Here is a 17646-nt window from a genome sequence, read left to right as displayed (position 1 = left end):
TTTCTAATGCTTATCAGTTTCTGTGTCTTCCTTCCACCACATCTAAAAGCCAAAAGTGGTGGGGTGCAGTGGCTCATGCTTGTAATCCCAAAATCTACTTTTTTTTTTTTAATTAGCTGTGCAAGGCGGCACATGCCTGTAGTCCCAACTATTCAGGAGGCTGAGGTGGGAGAATCTCTTGAGCCCAGGAGTTCAAGGGTAGAGAGAGCTAGGATCATGCCACAGCATTCCAACCTGGATAACAGCGAGAGACCCTATCTCAAAAATAAATAAATAAATACAATAAAAGCCAAAAGTGCCTTAGTTATTTCTTGGAGCTTGCCGAAGTTCATCTCTTTACTTGCTCAAGTATTCAGTTAAGAGGGCCTTTGTGTAGTAAACTTTCTGATGTCTCAGGATAGCTTTAGTTCAAGGCCGGGTGCAGTGGCTCCAGAGAGCAGGAGGTTCACTTAAGGGGTGATTAAAACAATCTGTGGTATGCCTGTAATCCCAGCACTTTGGGAGGTGGAGGTGGTTGGATCACTTGAGGTCAGGAGTTGAGACCAGTCTGGCCAACATGACGAAACCCTGTCTCTACTAAAAATACAAAAATTATCCAGGCGTGATGGTGTGCACCTGTAATCCCAGCTACTCAGGAGGCTGAAGCCAGAGAATCACTTGAACACAGGAGGCAGAGGTTGCAGTGAGCCAAGATTGTGCCACTGCACTCCAGCCTGGGTGACAGAGTGAGATTCTGTTGAAAAAAAAAAAAAAAAGAATAGCTTTATTTTACACTCAAATTTAAATGAGAGTTTAGCAGGGTATAAAATTCTAGTTTCCTTCAACACATCGAAACTTACTTTCTTGTCTTCTTGTGTCTTGCTGCTGAAATTTCCAAGTACCTGTGATACGTGTTCATTTATAAGCAATCTGGATTTTTTCTTTCAGAAAACTTAGAACTTTATCTTCAAGATTCTCAAATTTTACAAAATATATTAAAGTATGGGGGTCTTTATTTTCTCTCTTGTTTGGCCTTTATGAGAAAGCTCTCGCCTCCTGCCCCTCAGGAAACCTCCAACACCTTTTTTCTGTCATTTTCCTTTTCTGGGCTGGGTATGTGACACCCCTGTTGTCAGTGTGGCACCCATGGGTGGCAGGTGGCGTGGGGCATGCTCGGCTGTCACAGCCATGGACCTGGCCAACGCTAAGGGCACTGGTGCCTCCCTGCCCCCCGGCTTGCCGTGGGGAGTATACCATAGGGGTGTGCCCAGGACAGTGTTTAGAGAAAAGCAAGTAAAAGTGAGGCTCTCCCTAAGCCTATCTCCCATCTGAGGTGGCCCCTCCCACTCCCTGCCGTGTTTCCTCCCACACTGGGGTCCCACCTTTTCTCTCCCCCAGGGTTTTTCATAGTCTGTGGAGTCAGGTTTTAGGGTCCGTCAAGCTCCCTCTGAGCCCTCTTTCGCAGCCCTGCCAGCCTGGGGTTTGTTGAGAGAGAGGCGCCCCTTGCCGCCTGAGCCGGTCCTCTGGAATGAGCAGGTGGAGGAGACTCTTCTTTCTCATGCTGATTTCATCCCTTCCTTTTGTCTTCTCTGCAGTCAGACTGGTTCTTCAGTGACGAAGAGGACAAGGGAGAGAAAGTAAGTGATGCCGCGGGCTGGGCTGGCCTGGGGGCTGGTCGGGGTGAGCCCCAGTCCTTGGGGGTGGGGCAGGCAGCGGGACTTAAGCCGGGGAAGGTGCCTGTCCTTGAGGCTTCCCTCAAGTCTGATGGAGGAAACACAGACCCTCTCCTCAGGAGCCCCTAGTCTGATAGAGAAGCACAAAGCTTGCCTTCAGGAGTCCCCAGTCTAACTGGGGGAGATATAGGCCTTGCTCAGAGGGAACCCAATTCAGGAGTGAAGGCAGCTCCTGCCCTCCAGGCTACTGGGAAGGACTTAGGTTGGAGGAGTTCCAGTCTAGTGTGGGAGACACAGCTCCTGCCCCCAGCTGAAGGGGCCACTCTGGCCTTCGAGGTTCCGAGGTGTTGAGGAAGGCACAAAACTGTCTAATAGGGGACATGTAGGAATCATCCTCGAGAGCACCCGGCTGATGAGGGAGACAGTCCCTGCCCCAGTGAGCCCGGTCTGATGGAGGAGACACGGGCTCTGTCATCAGGGCACCCCCCTCTCGGGGGTCGGCAGCCCAGCATCCGAGGGCATGCCAGCTGACCCCTCCTCCTGTTCGCAGACCCCTGTGGGCGACAAGGAGCCTCAGGCAGTGCCCAACATTGAGTACCTCCTGCCCAACATTGGCAGGACAGTGCCCCCTGGCGACCCGGGGTCAGGTGAGCGCAGGGGCCTGGGAGTGGGGAGGCGGGAGGGTGGACACTGCATTCCTGAGGGTCCCAGATGCCTGGCCAGATGCCCAGCTTCCCTGTGCCACCCCAGCAGGGCCCTCCCCTGCCAGCCACCATGGAGATGGGGCTGTTTGGGGCCTTCTCCCTCCCTGGGGAAGTGCAGCTTGCCCCGTGCCCGCCTCCTGTCTGCGCAGCTGCCCTGCCCTGGGCAGGGTCGGAGCTTTGTTCACCCTCTCTCACTGGTTTCTTTCCTCAGCCTTTAATTTCACATGGGCTGGCTGTGTCCTTCTGGGCATGTTCCTCTTTTTAATTTTTCTTCCTTTTCTCCTTGCACCCCCGCCTCTCCCTCCTCCTTTCCCCGTGCTCTCCTCCCACCCCCTTCTCTTCTCCTCCCCCTCCCCTCCTCCAGCGGACCTGTTGGAGATTTAAAGGGTACAGTGCGGTGTCGCGGCCTCGGTCACTAACAGTGGCGGGTGATTATAAGAAGGCTGGGTGGGCACAGAGGCAGGCAGAATGTCCCGGACTGTGAGGACCCCACGCTGACATGCCATTACCCCTGCTTGTTATCCACTTACTCCAGCAGTCCATGCCCCTCCCATCCTAAAGCCCGTTCTCAGGAGGAAGGAGGCACTCACTGGGCCCAGGGCCCTCCCCGTTGCCTGGACGCCTGGGCATTGGATTGCTGCCCTCCCGCAGTGCCACAGACCCTGCGGCCTCTCTGTGCCAAGTCTCACCACTGCTAGTCATCCGGGCTGGGGACCCATGCTCTCTGGAGACCAGCGATGCCACGCCCAGAAGCTTCTCTTTAACTCCTGCCTCAGTCACCACAATGGGCCGCCTCTTCCTGCTTAAGAAACCGGGGCCCTAAGTCCTGTTTGCAGGGCCTGTGGCCCTCTCATGGCAGAGGACAGATGATTTACATGCTCAGAGACAGACGAGAGCCACTACCTTTGTGGCTGCAGCCACTGACTCCTCCCCCGGCCATGGTTGTCCTTCCCTTTAGTTTTAGCATTTCTGTTCATCTCTGACAGAGGTACACAGGAGCTCCCTAGTCACCACAGGCAGGCTCAGGAGGGGCCAGAAGACATGGGGGTAGGACGGCAGAGAGGGACCCCGTGTCTCTTCTAATCACCCGCTGCCCCCCGTGCCCCGTGTGTCGTGTGTGGTCGCCCATCTTGCTTTTCTCACCTTGTGCAGGGGGAGGGGCCTGGAGAGGGGGCGTCTAACTTGCCTGCTAGAGAGTGTGGATTAACCGCACCTGCCCACTACCCTGTGGGACCCCAGGAGGCCCTTGGACCAACCTGCTCCCTCTCTAGCCTTGGAGAGGACCCACCAGGACGTGTTCCTGGTTCCTTCTCCACCCCAGTGATATGAAGGGAGTGGGACCCAAGTCCTATAGAAATCATGCTTTTATTCTCCTTCATAACTGGGTGATAACTGGGGACCCTGCCCATGAGGCAGGGTGACCCCAGGTCCGGGGGTGGAACCTATCAAGGCTCTAATCACCAGCCCACTCCACCTCCTGTGTCCCACCCACTTCATTTCTGCCCTTTTATCCATTATTCATGTGGTCCCTCTTTGTTGTGTGCTCGGGGGTGGATGTAGGGCACCCACCTCTCTGTGCACCGTGTGGTCTCCATTTTTCCAGAGCATCTGTGATTTGCTGTGTTTCACTGTGGTGGTTTCCATGGACTGCATCTGATATTTGGCATTTTCTCTCCAGTGCTTCAGAGTAACAGGGACGGGCGGTGAAGGGGAGAGGAACCAGGCTCAAAGACAATGCCCCCTTGCCCTTAGCCATCAGTAAATGAGGGGCCAGTGGCTGGCAGCCTGATGTCACTTCCTGCCTCTAGAGGAAGTGGCAATTAACATCATTTTCTGCTCCATCCCTCTCCCATAGAAAATGACATCAGAGGTCCATCATACTCCTAGGGCCTGGGGAGATCTCATGTTTCAGAATTCCCTGGTTTCTGAAGCCTTTGAGGAGAGGGAATTGTGTGCATAAGACTCAGCTTTCTTTTTCCCTGATGCAACTTTCATTTTTTTTTTCTGTCTTTCACCAACAGATTCTACCACCTGTAGTTCAGCCAAGTCCAAGGTACGTATAAAGGCAATTCTGAAGGCTTGATCCCTGTACAAGCCAGACCACTTTGGTTTTTGTTCAAGGGAATTGAGGGAATGGCAATTGGACCATGGGGAAAGTTGATGGTCCCTGGGAGGGAAGGTGGGAGGTAGTGAGAATTGCTTACCTTGCCAGTGTTTGGTGAGGCATCTGCTGTAGTAGAAGGACCTGGTCTGGGAGTTACGTGGCTAGGAAGCAATGTGGCTCAGTGGTTAGAAGCACAGACTCTGGAGTCAGACAGTCCTGGGTATGAGTTCTGGCTCCACCATTTAGTAGTTTGGGACAATGGGCAAGTTACTTAACCACTTTCTGATCCTTAGCTTCCTCATCTATAAAATGAGGATATCAATAAATCTGTGGGGTGCTATAATAAATAAAACAGATATCCTTTAAGGTCTTTGGAGAGCCTAAAGCAAGCAGAAGGAAATAAAGAGAGGAGCAGAAATCCATGAAATTGAAAACAGTTGAAAAAAAGCATGAAACCAAGAGCTGATTCTTTGAAAAAAAATCAATGAAATTGATAAACCTCTAGCCAGACTAACAGAATAAAAAGAAAGATGGCACAGATTATCAGTATCAGGGATGAAAGAGGGACATCAATACAGACCCCTAAGTTATTTTTTATTTTTTATTTTTATTTTTTCGAGACAGAGTCTTGCTCTGTCACCCAGGCTGGAGTGCAGTGGCACCATCTCGGCTCACTGCAAGCTCCGCCTCCCGGGTTCACACCATTCTCCTGCCTCAGCCTCCCGAGTAGCTGGGACTACAGGTGCCCACCATCACGTCTGGCTAATTTTTTGTATTTTTAGTGGAGACGGGGTTTCACCACATTAGCCAGGATGGTCTTGATCTCCTGACCTCGTGATCAGCCCCCCTTGGCCTCCTAAAGTGCTGGGATTACAGGCGTGAGTCACCGCGCCTGGCTACAGATCCCTAAGTTATTGAATTTATGGGCATAAAGTTGCCCATAAATTCAGTAAGTTAGATGAAATAGACCAATTCTTTGAAAGATTCAGACTGCCAAAACTCACTTAAGAAAAAATAGGGCCAGGCGCGGTGGCTCACGCCTGTAATCTCACCACTTTGGGAGGCCGAGGCGGGCGGATCATGAGGTCAGGAGATCGAGACCATCCTGGCTAACACGGTGAAACCCCGTCTCTACTAAAAATACAAAAAAAAAATTAGCCAGGCGAGGTGGTGGGCGCCTGTAGTCCCAGCTACTCGGGAGGCTGAGGCAGGAGAATGGCGTGAACCCCGGGGGGCAGAGCCTGTAGTGAGCCAAAATTGTGCCACTGCACTCCAGCCTGGGCGACAGCAAGACTCCGTCTCAAAAAAAAAAAAAAAAAAGAAAAAATAGATAACCTGAATAGTCCTATACCTCCTAAGGAAATTGAATATGTAATTTAAAACCCCCCAACAATGAAAACTTCAGGACCAGATGGTTTCACTGTTAAATTCTACCAAATATTTAAGGAATTTTTTAAATTTTTAAACAATTTACTTTAATAATTTTAAAATATTCTAAATAGAAAATAGTATAATTTTAAATATTGATATATTAGTTATTTAAATATTTGAATTATTTAAACATTATTTAAATAGTTATTTAAGAAATAATACCGATTCTCCACTATCTCTTTTGGAAGATAAAAGGGTGGCTGGGCACCATGGCTCATGCCTGTAATCCTAGCACTTTGGGAGGCTGAGGTCGGATCTTGAGATCAAGAGTTAAAGACCAGCCTGGACAACATGGTGAAACCCTGTCTCTACTAAAAATACAAAAAAATTAGCTGGGTGTGGTGGCATGCACCTGTAATCCCAGCTACTCAGGAGGCTGAGGCAGGATGATTGCTTGAACCTGGGAAGAGGAGGTTGCAGTGAGCTGAGGTTGTGCCACTGCACTCCAGCCTGGGCAACAGAGCAAGACTCTGTCTCAAAAAAAAGAAAGGAAAATAGAAGAGGAAGAAACACTTTCCAACTCATTTATGAGGCCAGCATTACCCTGATACCAAAACCTAGCAATGCTTTTGGAAAAGATAGGGCTAATTCATTTGATAATACCAATGCAAATACTTGTTGAATGTCTACTCTATATCAGTACTGTGCTGGGTACTGAAAATATTTGAGCCAAACAGATAGGTTCCTGCCCTCACGAAGCTTATCTTCTAATGAGAGACAGACACTAAGCTAATGAAGAAATAGACTGTCTGGCAGGTTTGGAGGCACAGTGGAGGCAGAAACCAGATGGAATGAGCTAATAAAGTGAGGGAGGGAAGAGCGCATACATAGACCACTCTTGTGAGAAGTCCGATTGTGAAGAGATATTTACAGAACAAAAATGGGAAAATATGTGGCTTGAGGGAAACTTTCATTAAAAGATGAAAGCAGCCAGGCATGGTGGCTCACACCTGTAATCCCAACACATTTGGAGGCCGAGGCAGGAGGATCCCTTGAGCCCAGGAGTCCAAGACCAGCCTGGACAACATAATGAGACCTCAACTCTACAAAAAATGCAAAAATTAACCAGGCATGGTGGGGCAAGCCTGTAGTCCCAGCTACTTGGGGGGCTGAGGCAGGAGGATCATTTGAGCCTGGGAGGTTGAGGCTGCAGTGATGAGCCATGATCATGCCACTGCACTCCAGCCTGGGCAACAGAGCAAGACCCTGTCTCAAAAACAAACAAACAAAAAAAGATGAAAGCACATATTTACTTGCCAATGGGAATGATCCAGGTGAGAGAGAGAAGAAGAGCTGGGTCCAGAGCCCATGAAGCAGCAGTAGCGTGTGCTCCTAGCAGATGCATCCCCAGGTGTAGTAGGAAGAGAGGGAGGTGGCAGGGGCACACTAGCAGGCAGTGTTGGCAGCAGGTCATTGGGGTCGCTCCCAGCTGATGGCTCTTCCCTCAGCGAAGTGGAAGGTGAGGACCTCTGCTGGGCGTGAAGGTGGCAGGGGAAGTCTGAGCAGAGTGAAGGAAGTCTGAAATGGGTCCCATGAAGCAAGGCAGATTTCCTGAAGGGGCCGAGGAGCATCATGGGCAGGCCGAGGCCTCCGAAGGCTGGCTGCCGCCCCTTCTCGAGAGCCAGCACTTTGCCCAGCAGCCGTGCCCCGCCCCTTTGGGCCTGGCTTCTCCACACTCCCCGGAGAGCCCCTTCTGAGTCCGCTTCTGGCCAGAAGATGTCCTCATTTGCTTCCTGTGACCCCACCATGTCTCCAGTGGACTCAACACTGACCTCCCCAGAGCTCACAGGCCACTGCCTCCCTGAAGCCTCCTGGCTTGAAATTCCTTCCTCCTAAGATGCTAGCAGTTACCGCTTCCCAGTCTGGGCCTGCCTGACTCCTGCATTAGTCTAGGAACTCCTGCAGGAGGCCTTCTCGATCATAGGGCCTTGAACAATAGGACGTGCTTTTCAGAGAGTACGTCTTTACCGTAAACTGAGTCAGAGACTTCACTGTGACGCAGTGAGTTCATCATAATCACTAGCATGAGATGAAAGAGAAGGGAATGCACATTTACTGAGCACCTACTAGGTGCCAGCCAGTATGCAGATAACTTTTCACAAACATCGGTTTCATTTCATTTTTACGGAAGACCCTTGAGTTTTGTACCATCTCCATTTTACAGATGGGGAAACCAAGGCTCAGAGAACTTAAGTCACTAGAAGTTTGGGCATATTCTTGCGCCTCAGGCAGGGGAGCTGGTTAGGTGGCCTCCTTCCTTGGCGGTGCTCTGGTGTCTGAGTTTTGATCCTCTGCTCTCAGGCTCTGAGTGTTTCTTGATTTTCTGGCACAGGGACTGGCTCTGTCCTGAGCCTGAGCTGAAACCAGCCAGCCAAGCCTCTAAGAAACAGAGGCACGGACCAGGCTGCCGGTCTATTAAGTACAGCCATAGGAATAACTGTTGCAGGGACAGGGACATTGAGTCGTGTGTGCCGCAGTGGTCTCAGTCTCATCTACTGGGGAGACCAGGAATCAGAGTCAGGGAAGCAGGAGGCACCAGGCATCTGAGAGCCTGTGGCCTCCCATCCCGGCTGTAGGGAAGGGGCTGCCTCGGGCACCAGGGCCTGGCCTCCCGCCAGGCTGTGAGCTCTGAGGGCGGGCACAAATCCTGCAAGTGCCGGACACTCACCACTGCCAGCCTCTGTCTCTCTTGCCTGACTCTAAAACCCAGGTCCGTGATGGTCAAACTGTGTTCCCTGGAGCCACCATGGGGTCGTGACCACCAACAGGTGTATGAGAGGACCAAGCGTGCAGGGATCCAAGCTCCCACGGCCTCCATCTGAGCCACTCTTGGTTCTGTCTCACATTGCTGGGTTTCTAGGGAGGATTCGATTTGGAGAGTTCTCCCAAGCTCATCAAAAACCATTGTTCTAGATGTGACAGCCCTGTCTCTAGACTTTCTCCAGGCTGTGTCCAGGACACCCAGGTGGCATCGGTGCCCCAAGTTACAGCCACATTCCGATCCTGCCTCCCTGTGTGGATGGTTAGGCTGTCCCGGGTAGGAGTGTGGGCAGGCACACATGGCAGTCTCTTAGCTCCACAGCGGGTGGAGTGGAGCTGTTCATTACTCAGAAGGCTCCCTTATCATCTTTTTTTTTTTTTTTTTGAGACAGGTCTCGCTCTGTCACCCAGGCTGGAGTGCAGTGGCCTGAACACAGCTCACTGCAGCCTCTAACTCCTGTGCTCAAGTGATCCTCCTGCTTCAACCTCCTGAGTTAGCTGGGACTACAGGCACACACCACCACTCCTGCCCAATTTTTTTGTATTTTTTGTAGAAGTGGGGTCTTGCTTCTTTGCGCAGGCTGTTCTTGAATTCCTGGCTTCAATGGATCCTGCTGCCTCGGCCTCCCCAAGTATTAAGATTACAGGCATGAGCCACTGCACCCCACTCTCCTTATCATCTTAATTCCAAGTTCTTGGGGAAGGGGACCACTTTTGTCTTCTCTGGTGGTCCCTTGCCTACTGCTTAGCTTTCTTAACCGCCTGCAGTAATCCCCGAGCACCCCCACTGGTACAGGGAGAAGTCTAGCTCCTGATGAGGCTCTGTCTGATTTCCCCGGCCCTGCTTTATTCAAGTTCCTCAAATTCCTTGACCCCAACCCTTGCCCCATAAGAAACCTCCCCATGACCCTGACCCTGACGGAGAACTGGCGGTGAAAATTTTTGCATTGACAACAGATACTGGAATGCAGGGATTCCCTATCTACTTCAGGCCCCTTCAAGAATCAGAGGAGGCCGCCGGGCACGGTGGCTCACGCTTGTAATCCCAGCACTTTGGGAGGCCGAGGCGGGCGGATCACGAGGTCAGGAGATAGAGACCACGGTGAAACCCCGCCTCTACTAAAAAATACAAAAAAATTAGCCGGGCGTGGTGGTGGGCGCCTATAGTCCCAGCTACTCGGAGAGGCTGAGGCAGGAGAATGGTGTGAACCCGGGAGGCGGAGCTTGCAGTGAGCCGAGACTGCGCCACTGCATTCCAGCCTGGGCGACAGAGCGAGACTCTGTCTCAAAAAAAAAAAAAAAAAAAAAAAAGAATCAGAGCAGGCCAAGCATGGTGGCTCATGGCTGTAATCCCAGCACTTTGGGAGGCCAGGGTGGGGAGATCACTTGAGGCCAGGAATTTGAGACCAGCCTGGCCAATATGGCAAAACCCCATTTCTACTAAAAATACAAAATTAGCTAGGGGTGGTGGTGCATGCCTGTAATCCTAGCTACTCGGGAGGCTGAGGCAGGAGAATTGCTTGAACTGGGGAGGCAGAGGTTGCAGTGAGCCAAGATTGCACCATTGCATTCCCAGCCTTGGCAATAGAGCGAGACTGTCTCCAAAAAAAAAAAAAAAAGAAAAAAGAGAAAAGTTATGCACTGTTGCTCCAGAAAGACACCTATCTACACAAATCCTGTGGCAAGTTCAAGGAGTTTATGGACCCCCAGAGCCTACCCAGGGACTCCAGTTAACAGCACCTTCTCCGAGTATTCCGGCTGGTAATTAGCTTGTTTGGCAGAAGGTGTCAGTCCAGCTATCAATAATGCCTTTGGTCATCGCTGATTCCTAAGTTTAAAGTATTCAACAATATGAATAGTTACAATTTATTAAGCATTTGCTGTGTTACTGTGCTCAGAATTACTAATCTTCACAAATGCCTTGTGAGTTAGAGATAGAATTGTCCTTATTTTGCAGTTGAGGAAACAGAGACCAGGGGAGCTTCTCTAACTTGCCCCAGGTCTCACAACCAGCAAGTCGCCTGCTCCAGAGCCTCCCCTCTGAGACAGAACCCGTTAGGAGATGAGGCCTGCCCTGGGTGACCCTGCCCAGCTGTGAGATTAGAGCTTGAGGGCAGGGTGGGTATAAAGTCATCTCAGGCTGCTGTAACAAAATGCCATAGCTAGGTGCCTCAGACAACAGAAATTGATTTTCTCACAGTTCTACAGGTTAGAAGTCCAAGATTAAGGTGCCAGTGTGGCTCATTTCTGGTGAGGGTTCCCTACCTGTCTTGTAGATGGTAGATGGCCACCTTCTCACACTGTGTCCTTACAAGGCAAGGCAGAAAGAAAAGAGAGCGCAAGCGAGCGAGAGAGCCCAAGCCCTCTGGTGTCCCTTCTAATAAGGGCACCAATCCCATCAAAAGGTCCCACCTTTACCTAAACCTAATTAGCTCTCAAAGGCTCCACCTCCAAACTGGGGGTTAGGGCTTCCACATGTGAGTTTGGGAGGTACACAATTTAGTCCACAGCAGTGAGTGAAACCAGCTGATGACTGGTTGGTGGAACTGGGCTCATTGCCGTCTGGGTCCTGAGTAAGGCACTAGCCAGGTTTGTAAGCCCACTCCACAGCCATGTGCCTGACACCTGGCAGGTGCTCAGTGTGTGTCAGATGAATACACTGGACAAAAGAAAAAAAGGTTGTAGGCACGGTGGCTGATGCCTGTAATCCTAGCACTTTGGAAGGCCAAGGTGGGAGGATCACTTGAGGCCAGGAGTTCAAGACCAGCCTAGCCAGCATGGTGAAACCCTGTCTCTACTAAAAATACAAAAATTAGCCAGGTGTGATGGTGCGTGCCTGTAATCCCAGCTACTCGGGAGGCTGAGTCATGAGAATTGCTTGAACCCGGGAGGCAGAGGTTGCAGTGAACCGAGATTGCACCACCTACACTCCAGCCTGGATGACAGAGGGAGACTGTGTCTCAAAAGAATAATAATAATGCTCTAGCCTGGTGCAAGGGTCCCCTGTAAGCTCTGCATGGAGCCCCTGCCTGCACCTGGACCCTTCTGGTGACAGGGACCTCCATCATAAGATTGCTGTTACAGGGAGAAAGTTCATTATAGTGACGTACATCCAGGTCCTTGTCACTTCCGTCCATTGCTCCTGCTGGCCTCCTGCTTTCCTGCAGTATATCATGGATTAACTCCCTGATCTCTCTGTGAATCTGCTGACCTCTGCGTTCCTTGGAAGAGAAATCAGTCTGACCTCGTTGCTTCTGGAACCAGCTAGGATGAGAGGGTAGTTTGATCAGATGATTCTAGTGGCCTCTTAAGTTTCTCAGAGTGCACTGGCCAGGAAAGAAAGCAGTATTGGCCACCATATGCTCCAGGCTGATCCTAGCAGTGCAACCACATTGCACAACTCCAGGGGGCACCTTCTGGTGTTGTGCATTGTGGACAACCATGGCCCAGGAGCCACATGCCTGTGACTCCTGAGTCCCTGACATGCTCTGATTTTCTCAGAACTAATTAATGTGAGACAGAGGACAGTGGCTGCAGTGGCCACAAGAGGCCTCTGGGTCTCCATTCATTATTACACCATGGCTGAAGCAAGACGCGGTCTGTGAGGAGGGGCTGAAGGGCAGCGTGACCTTGTCGGGTCATTCCAGCCCAAGACAGGAACCAGTCCCAGCGTCTGCTTCTACAAGGCTTCCTGTGTTAAGGGGACTTCATTCACCAATTGTTTGTTCATTTCATGTTTATTGAGCACCTGTTATGTGCCATGCAGAAACAACCAAGTCACAGCCTTTGCTCTCAAGGAGCTCCGAGTTCAATGAGGCTGATGTGAGAAGAGCTAGGAGCATAGTGAGATGACAGGATCATAAAGAAGTGATCTCCCATCTCAGGCAAAGGGAGGGCTGGGAGGTTGCTGTACAGAGGAAGCCATGTTTGAGCTGGGCCTTGTAGGGTGAGTAGGAGCTCATCCAGCAAATAGGGCAGGGGGACATTAAGGGCTGGCAGCAATGTAACAGTGTAGGTTACATCAAAGGAAGGGTTGGTAGGGCTGTATTTCCACAGTGAGGGCTGTGTTGGGGTTGGGGTCAGGGCAGAGCAGGGCAGTAGGCTGGGAAAGTTGGGGCTGGGTTGTGAAGAGCCCCATGTGCTGAACTGGGGAACTTGTGCTTTATCCTGGTGGGTGCTGGGGCATGCAAGCTTCTGAGCAAAGCTGGGTGAGGATCAGATTCCTGCTTCAGAATGGTGGCTCTGGAGGAGGGACCCGGGCTGGGGTAAGGGTGGAGGCAGGAAACCCTATTAGGAGGGGCAGGAGGGCCCAGAGAGGGCAGAATGAGGGCGTGCCAGAGGAGGAGGAAGAGGAGGAGGAGTTGGCTTTGGGAGCCATTTCAGAAGAATCCAGGACTTGGCTGTGGGTGGAGGGGAGAGGGAGGAGTCACAAGACCGCCCTAAGGTGAGGAACGTGAATGGAGGCAATTTGGGGCAGGGGTAGGTAGGATGCTGTGGTTCCGGAGAGGTGAGTTTTAAGAGCCTACAGGCACCCAGGTAGAAATGGATTCTCAATGGGAAGAAGAGTCGCGGAGCTCAAGTGAGTGTGGTGTTGGACAGGGAGGCCTGGATAAGCAGTGCTGCTTGGGAATGGTATTTTCTAGGGAACACGAACAGAGAAGGCAAAGAGGCCAAAAACAGTCCTGGGAACACTGACTGAGTCTTAGTGGGGAAGCGGGGGGCGGGCAAGAAGAGCCTCCCAAGAGGCAGAGGAGAGGCCAGAAGGGCGGATGAAAACCAGCTTCCAGAAGGCCATGGCCGGCAGCATGGGCCCTCCTGGGAAAGTGTGAAAGGCCAAGGCCCCAAAACACCACAGGATGTAGCAGTGAGGGCTGGTTCAGGTGAGAACAGCGGCATGAAGTTGCCCAACTTGGGATTGGAAATCACAGTTTGGGAGCGGCTCCAATCCAAACCATGACACCATACGGAATCTTTCAGCCACTTGCAGGGGCGGAGCTGGCAGCGGGATTGACCTGGGATTGGGGATTGGTGGGGTGGGGAGCTGGTGGGGTCCGGCGGAAAGGGAAGGACGTGAACTTGGGCAGGTTGCCTGGAGAGGCCTGTAGATGCTGGGCAGGTGAGAAGGCAGGTTTCCAGGTGGCGGCGGGTGAAGAGGAGGTGGGGGACTTGTGGTCAGAGAGCGCCCCTGCTGGGGATCTGGGGATCAGCATGCAGGAAGCTCTGGGGATGACACTCCAGAGGCGTGAGGCTGTCAAGCGTTATTCACTGTGGAGAGACTGCCATCACCAGAGCCGTGTCTAAAGGATTTAGCCAGGGCTGGATACTGAAAACAGAGTGGAAGGGGGCTTTGGGAGACCAGCCCACCTCACAAGAAAGAGCTGAGAGCCTGGATTTGGGCCAGCGGGGGTGCTGAGCCGGCTGCAGGATGGGGCGCGGGGCGCAGGGGTAGTCTCTGGACGGAGGGCGGCATGGGGCTGGAGGAGGAGCGTTTTATGATGCGGCTGTGGGTGCTGGCCTTGGCTGAGGCTTGTGGCGACTGGGTGCCGTGGCGTGGGGGTGGACCGGGGAGAGCGGGGTCGGCAGGGGGCCGAGTCCGGGCGCCCCCCACATCCTGACCTGTCTCCCACACAGGGTTCGTGGGCCCCCAAGAAGGAGCCGTACGCCCGGGAGATGCTGGCGATCTCCTTCATCTCGGCCGTCAACCGCAAGCGCAAGAAGCGGCGGGAGGCGCGGGGGCTGGGCAGCAGCACCGACGACGACTCCGAGCAGGAGGCGCACAAGCCTGGGGCGGGGACCACAGCGCCGGGGGCTCAGGAGCGGCCGCAGGGGCCGCTGCCTGGCGCCGTCGTCCCCGAGGTCCCCGGACGCCTCAGTCCCCCGGCGGCGCCGGAGGAGCGGCCGGCCGCGGACACGCGCTCCATTGTGTCGGGCTACTCCACCCTGTCCACCATGGACCGCAGCGTGTGCTCGGGCGCTAGCGGTCGGCGGGCAGGCGGGGGGGACGAGGCGGACGACGAGCGTAGCGAGCTGAGCCACGTGGAGACGGACACCGAGGGCGCGGCGGGCGCGGGGCCTGGGGGGCGCCTGACGCGCCGGCCGTCCTTCAGCTCGCACCACCTCATGCCCTGCGACACCCTGGCGCGCCGCCGCCTGGCCCGGGGCCGCCCAGACGGCGAGGGTGCGGGCCGGGGCGGTCCCCGCGCCCCGGAGCCTCCCGGCTCGGCGTCGTCCAGCAGCCAGGAGTCGCTGCGGCCCCCAGCGGCGGCGCTGGCCTCGCGGCCCTCGCGCATGGAGGCGCTGCGGCTACGGCTACGCGGCACGGCCGACGACATGTTAGCCGTGCGCCTGCGGCGGCCGCTGTCGCCCGAGACCCGGCGGCGCCGGAGCAGCTGGCGCCGCCACACGGTGGTGGTGCAGAGCCCGCTGACTGACCTCAACTTCAACGAGTGGAAGGAGCTGGGCGGAGGGGGCCCCCCGGAGCCTGCGGGCGCTCGGGCGCACAGTGACAACAAGGACTCCGGACTCAGCAGCCTGGAGTCCACCAAGGCGCGGGCCCCGTCGTCCGCTGCCTCGCTGCCGCCCGCGTCCGGGGACCCGGGGTCCCTGCAGAGCCAGCCCCCGCGCCGCTCGGCCGCCTCCCGCCTGCATCAGTGTCTGTGATCCCCACCTCCCGCGCCGCTCGGGCTCCACCCCTCCCCAGAGCCCCTTGGGAACCAGGAGGCTTCACCAGCCTGCACCTCCTCTTCTGTGGCCCCTGGGTGCATGGTGGGGATGGAGGGCGCAGCAGGCCGTATCTTTAGTTGGTGTGCTGGAACTGGCAGGGCAGAGGAGAAGGCTGGAGCCGGACTAAGAGTGAATGGAAGGGGGTTCCAGAGGTAATGAGCAGAAGAGGAGGGGGCGTGGGCTGCTGGGGGTCTGTGTCCCTGCACACATGCGCCCGATAGGTCCTTCTGAGCCTTTCTGTGGCTGCACTTGGGGACCCTTGTGGACCATGGGGTGTGGCTAGGGAACCCCTAAGTTTCAGACTAAAGGAAAGATCCTGGGTGATGCTGGACTTTTGCTTCTTTCTTCTGCCCTCCCACCTCAGCTTGTAAGTGGGGATGTGTGTATGTCTGGGGAGAGGAGGTGTAGGGTGCGTATGTCCATGGGGGGAGGGGCTTGTGTGTGCGAGTGTGTGCAGTCATTGTCCCAAGGTGTTTCCAGTGGCGACTTCTGTCCCCCTACCCCCACCCCGGTCCCCACTTTGCCCCCCAGGGCTCCCTGCCTTTGGTGCACACAGGATGCTGCCCTCCCCCCTTGCCAGAGCCGGAGAAGGAGGTTGGGGCCACTCCAAGGAGGCAGGACTGAAACCCTCACCAGGGTTACTCCCCAACATCCTTTTGCCTGAGTCACCCTCTAAGCGCTTTAACCATGGGCAGCTGCCTGTTCCCCAGACAGTTTTTGGGAGGATCCAGGGTCCCCTTTGCTGGTACCTCCCTCACCCCTCTTTTTGTTCTTCCATCTGTGCCTGTTCCTTCCACAGCCCAGGCACACAGAAGCCCACCTTCTTCCCCTTAGGAGGGGGGATAGTCAACACCCCTGGTGTGTCTCTGTCACTCACACACTGATTTATGGGGTCTGAGCTGGGCTGTTCTTGCAGGATGGACAGGACCCAGGGCCCTCTTCTCCCCACAGGCTGTAAATAGACTTCCAATCACCAGGCCAGCCCCCACACACCCTCACTCATTCCAGGGAAGCCCAGGTAGGTGGTGAACCCGCTGCCACGTCTATCAGTCCTCTTGTTTTATGCAAAAATTTACTGTAAAGTAGATTTCTTTCCCTCCCGCCCCCATCCTTTTATTGTAAATATTGTCTCTAAATGTGTAACATATTATAAAGAATTTATAAGGATTTTTAAAGATGTTTTGCTCATTTACAAAAGTGTTGTAACAGTGTTGGACAAAGCCTTCCACCCCACGTCCGCATGGCTCCTTTCACTGTGTCCTTGACACACCTCTCTGGCAACAACTAAAATTTCCTGCTTCTGAAAAGTCCCGTCTTAAAAGTACAGTCTATATCTTGGAAATAAATGGCCTTCCTCAAGGCATGAGTCAGCTGTCTCACTTGTTTTGGAGGGAAAGGGCTGGGAGACAGGCGAGGTATCTGACCCAGGGAAGGAGGGCAATGGGGACTGGACCAAGGGGTGGCAGGGCGGAGGCAAACTTCTTCCTGGTGACCTTTTTGTAAGTGTCCTGGGGGACTGGTCAATGACACAGGGACAGATATGAGTTGGAAGAGTGGGTGGCCTGGATTGCTGTGGGAGGTTTCCAGGCACCTGCTCTCTGTTCCTACAGAGCCCAGGCAGGTGCACAGGCACCTTCTCAGGCCTACCTGGAGCTTCACAATGGTTCCAGCAGTCCTGCCCCACAGACAGGAGGCTTGGGCCAGCTGTTGTAGGCACTCCAGGCCCAGATAATATTGCAAAAAGAATGGGTTTTGCCCGTTGTCCTCTTCTCATGTGTAAGCTTACAACATGGGGTGGGCATCCCTCTGTGCCGGCAGTGGCTTTGTACTTGCCCCAGCCAGTTTACAGGCTGCCTCTGCTGAGCCTCGCAGCCTTCCATAGGAGACCAGGTGCCAGTCATTAAAGGGAATCTAGGGACCAGGCGCGGTGGCTCACGCCTGTAATCCCAGCACTTTGGGAGGCCGAGGCAGGCGGATCACGAGGTCAGGAGATCGAGACCATCCTGGCTAACGCAGTGAAACCCCATCTCTACTAAAAGTACAAAAAATTAGCCGGGCAAGGTGGCGGGCGCCTGTAGTCCCAGCTACTCGGGAGGCTGAGGCAGGAGAATGCCGTGAACCCGGGAGGCGGAGCTTGCAGTAAGCCGAGATCGCCCCACTGCACTCCAGCCTGGGCGACAGCGAGACTCTGTCTCAAAAAAGAAAAAAAAAAAGGGAATCTAGGGAGGGCTGGGGCGGTGGCTCACACCTGTAATCCCAGCACTGTGGGAGT

The 17646-nt window shown here is 53.9% G+C and overlaps 1 protein-coding gene across 6 annotated transcripts in view; it reads left to right on the top strand.

The window, feature by feature from the left end:
• Positions 1–16737, top strand: part of ARHGAP23 (Rho GTPase activating protein 23) — a 95961-nt gene extending 79224 nt beyond the window's left edge. For 5 of the 6 annotated variants that reach the window (XM_030800468.1, XM_030800467.1, XM_030800469.1 and 2 more), the window contains 4 exons: positions 1575–1616; positions 2203–2299; positions 4378–4409; positions 14283–16737. In XM_030800468.1, coding sequence (XP_030656328.1) covers positions 1575–1616; positions 2203–2299; positions 4378–4409; positions 14283–15311 — 1200 coding nt within the window. In that variant the 3' untranslated portion in view covers positions 15312–16737. Of the gene's footprint in view, positions 1–1574; positions 1617–2202; positions 2300–2720; positions 2744–4377; positions 4410–14282 lie in introns of all 6 variants that reach the window. The other variant, XM_030800472.1, reaches the window with a different exon arrangement.
• The last annotated feature ends 909 nt before the right edge of the window (positions 16738–17646 follow it).

Source organism: Nomascus leucogenys, chromosome 19 (genome assembly GCF_006542625.1).
Source record: "Nomascus leucogenys isolate Asia chromosome 19, Asia_NLE_v1, whole genome shotgun sequence".
NCBI lineage: Eukaryota > Metazoa > Chordata > Mammalia > Primates > Hylobatidae > Nomascus > Nomascus leucogenys.
This window is presented reverse-complemented; position numbering and strand designations above follow the sequence as displayed.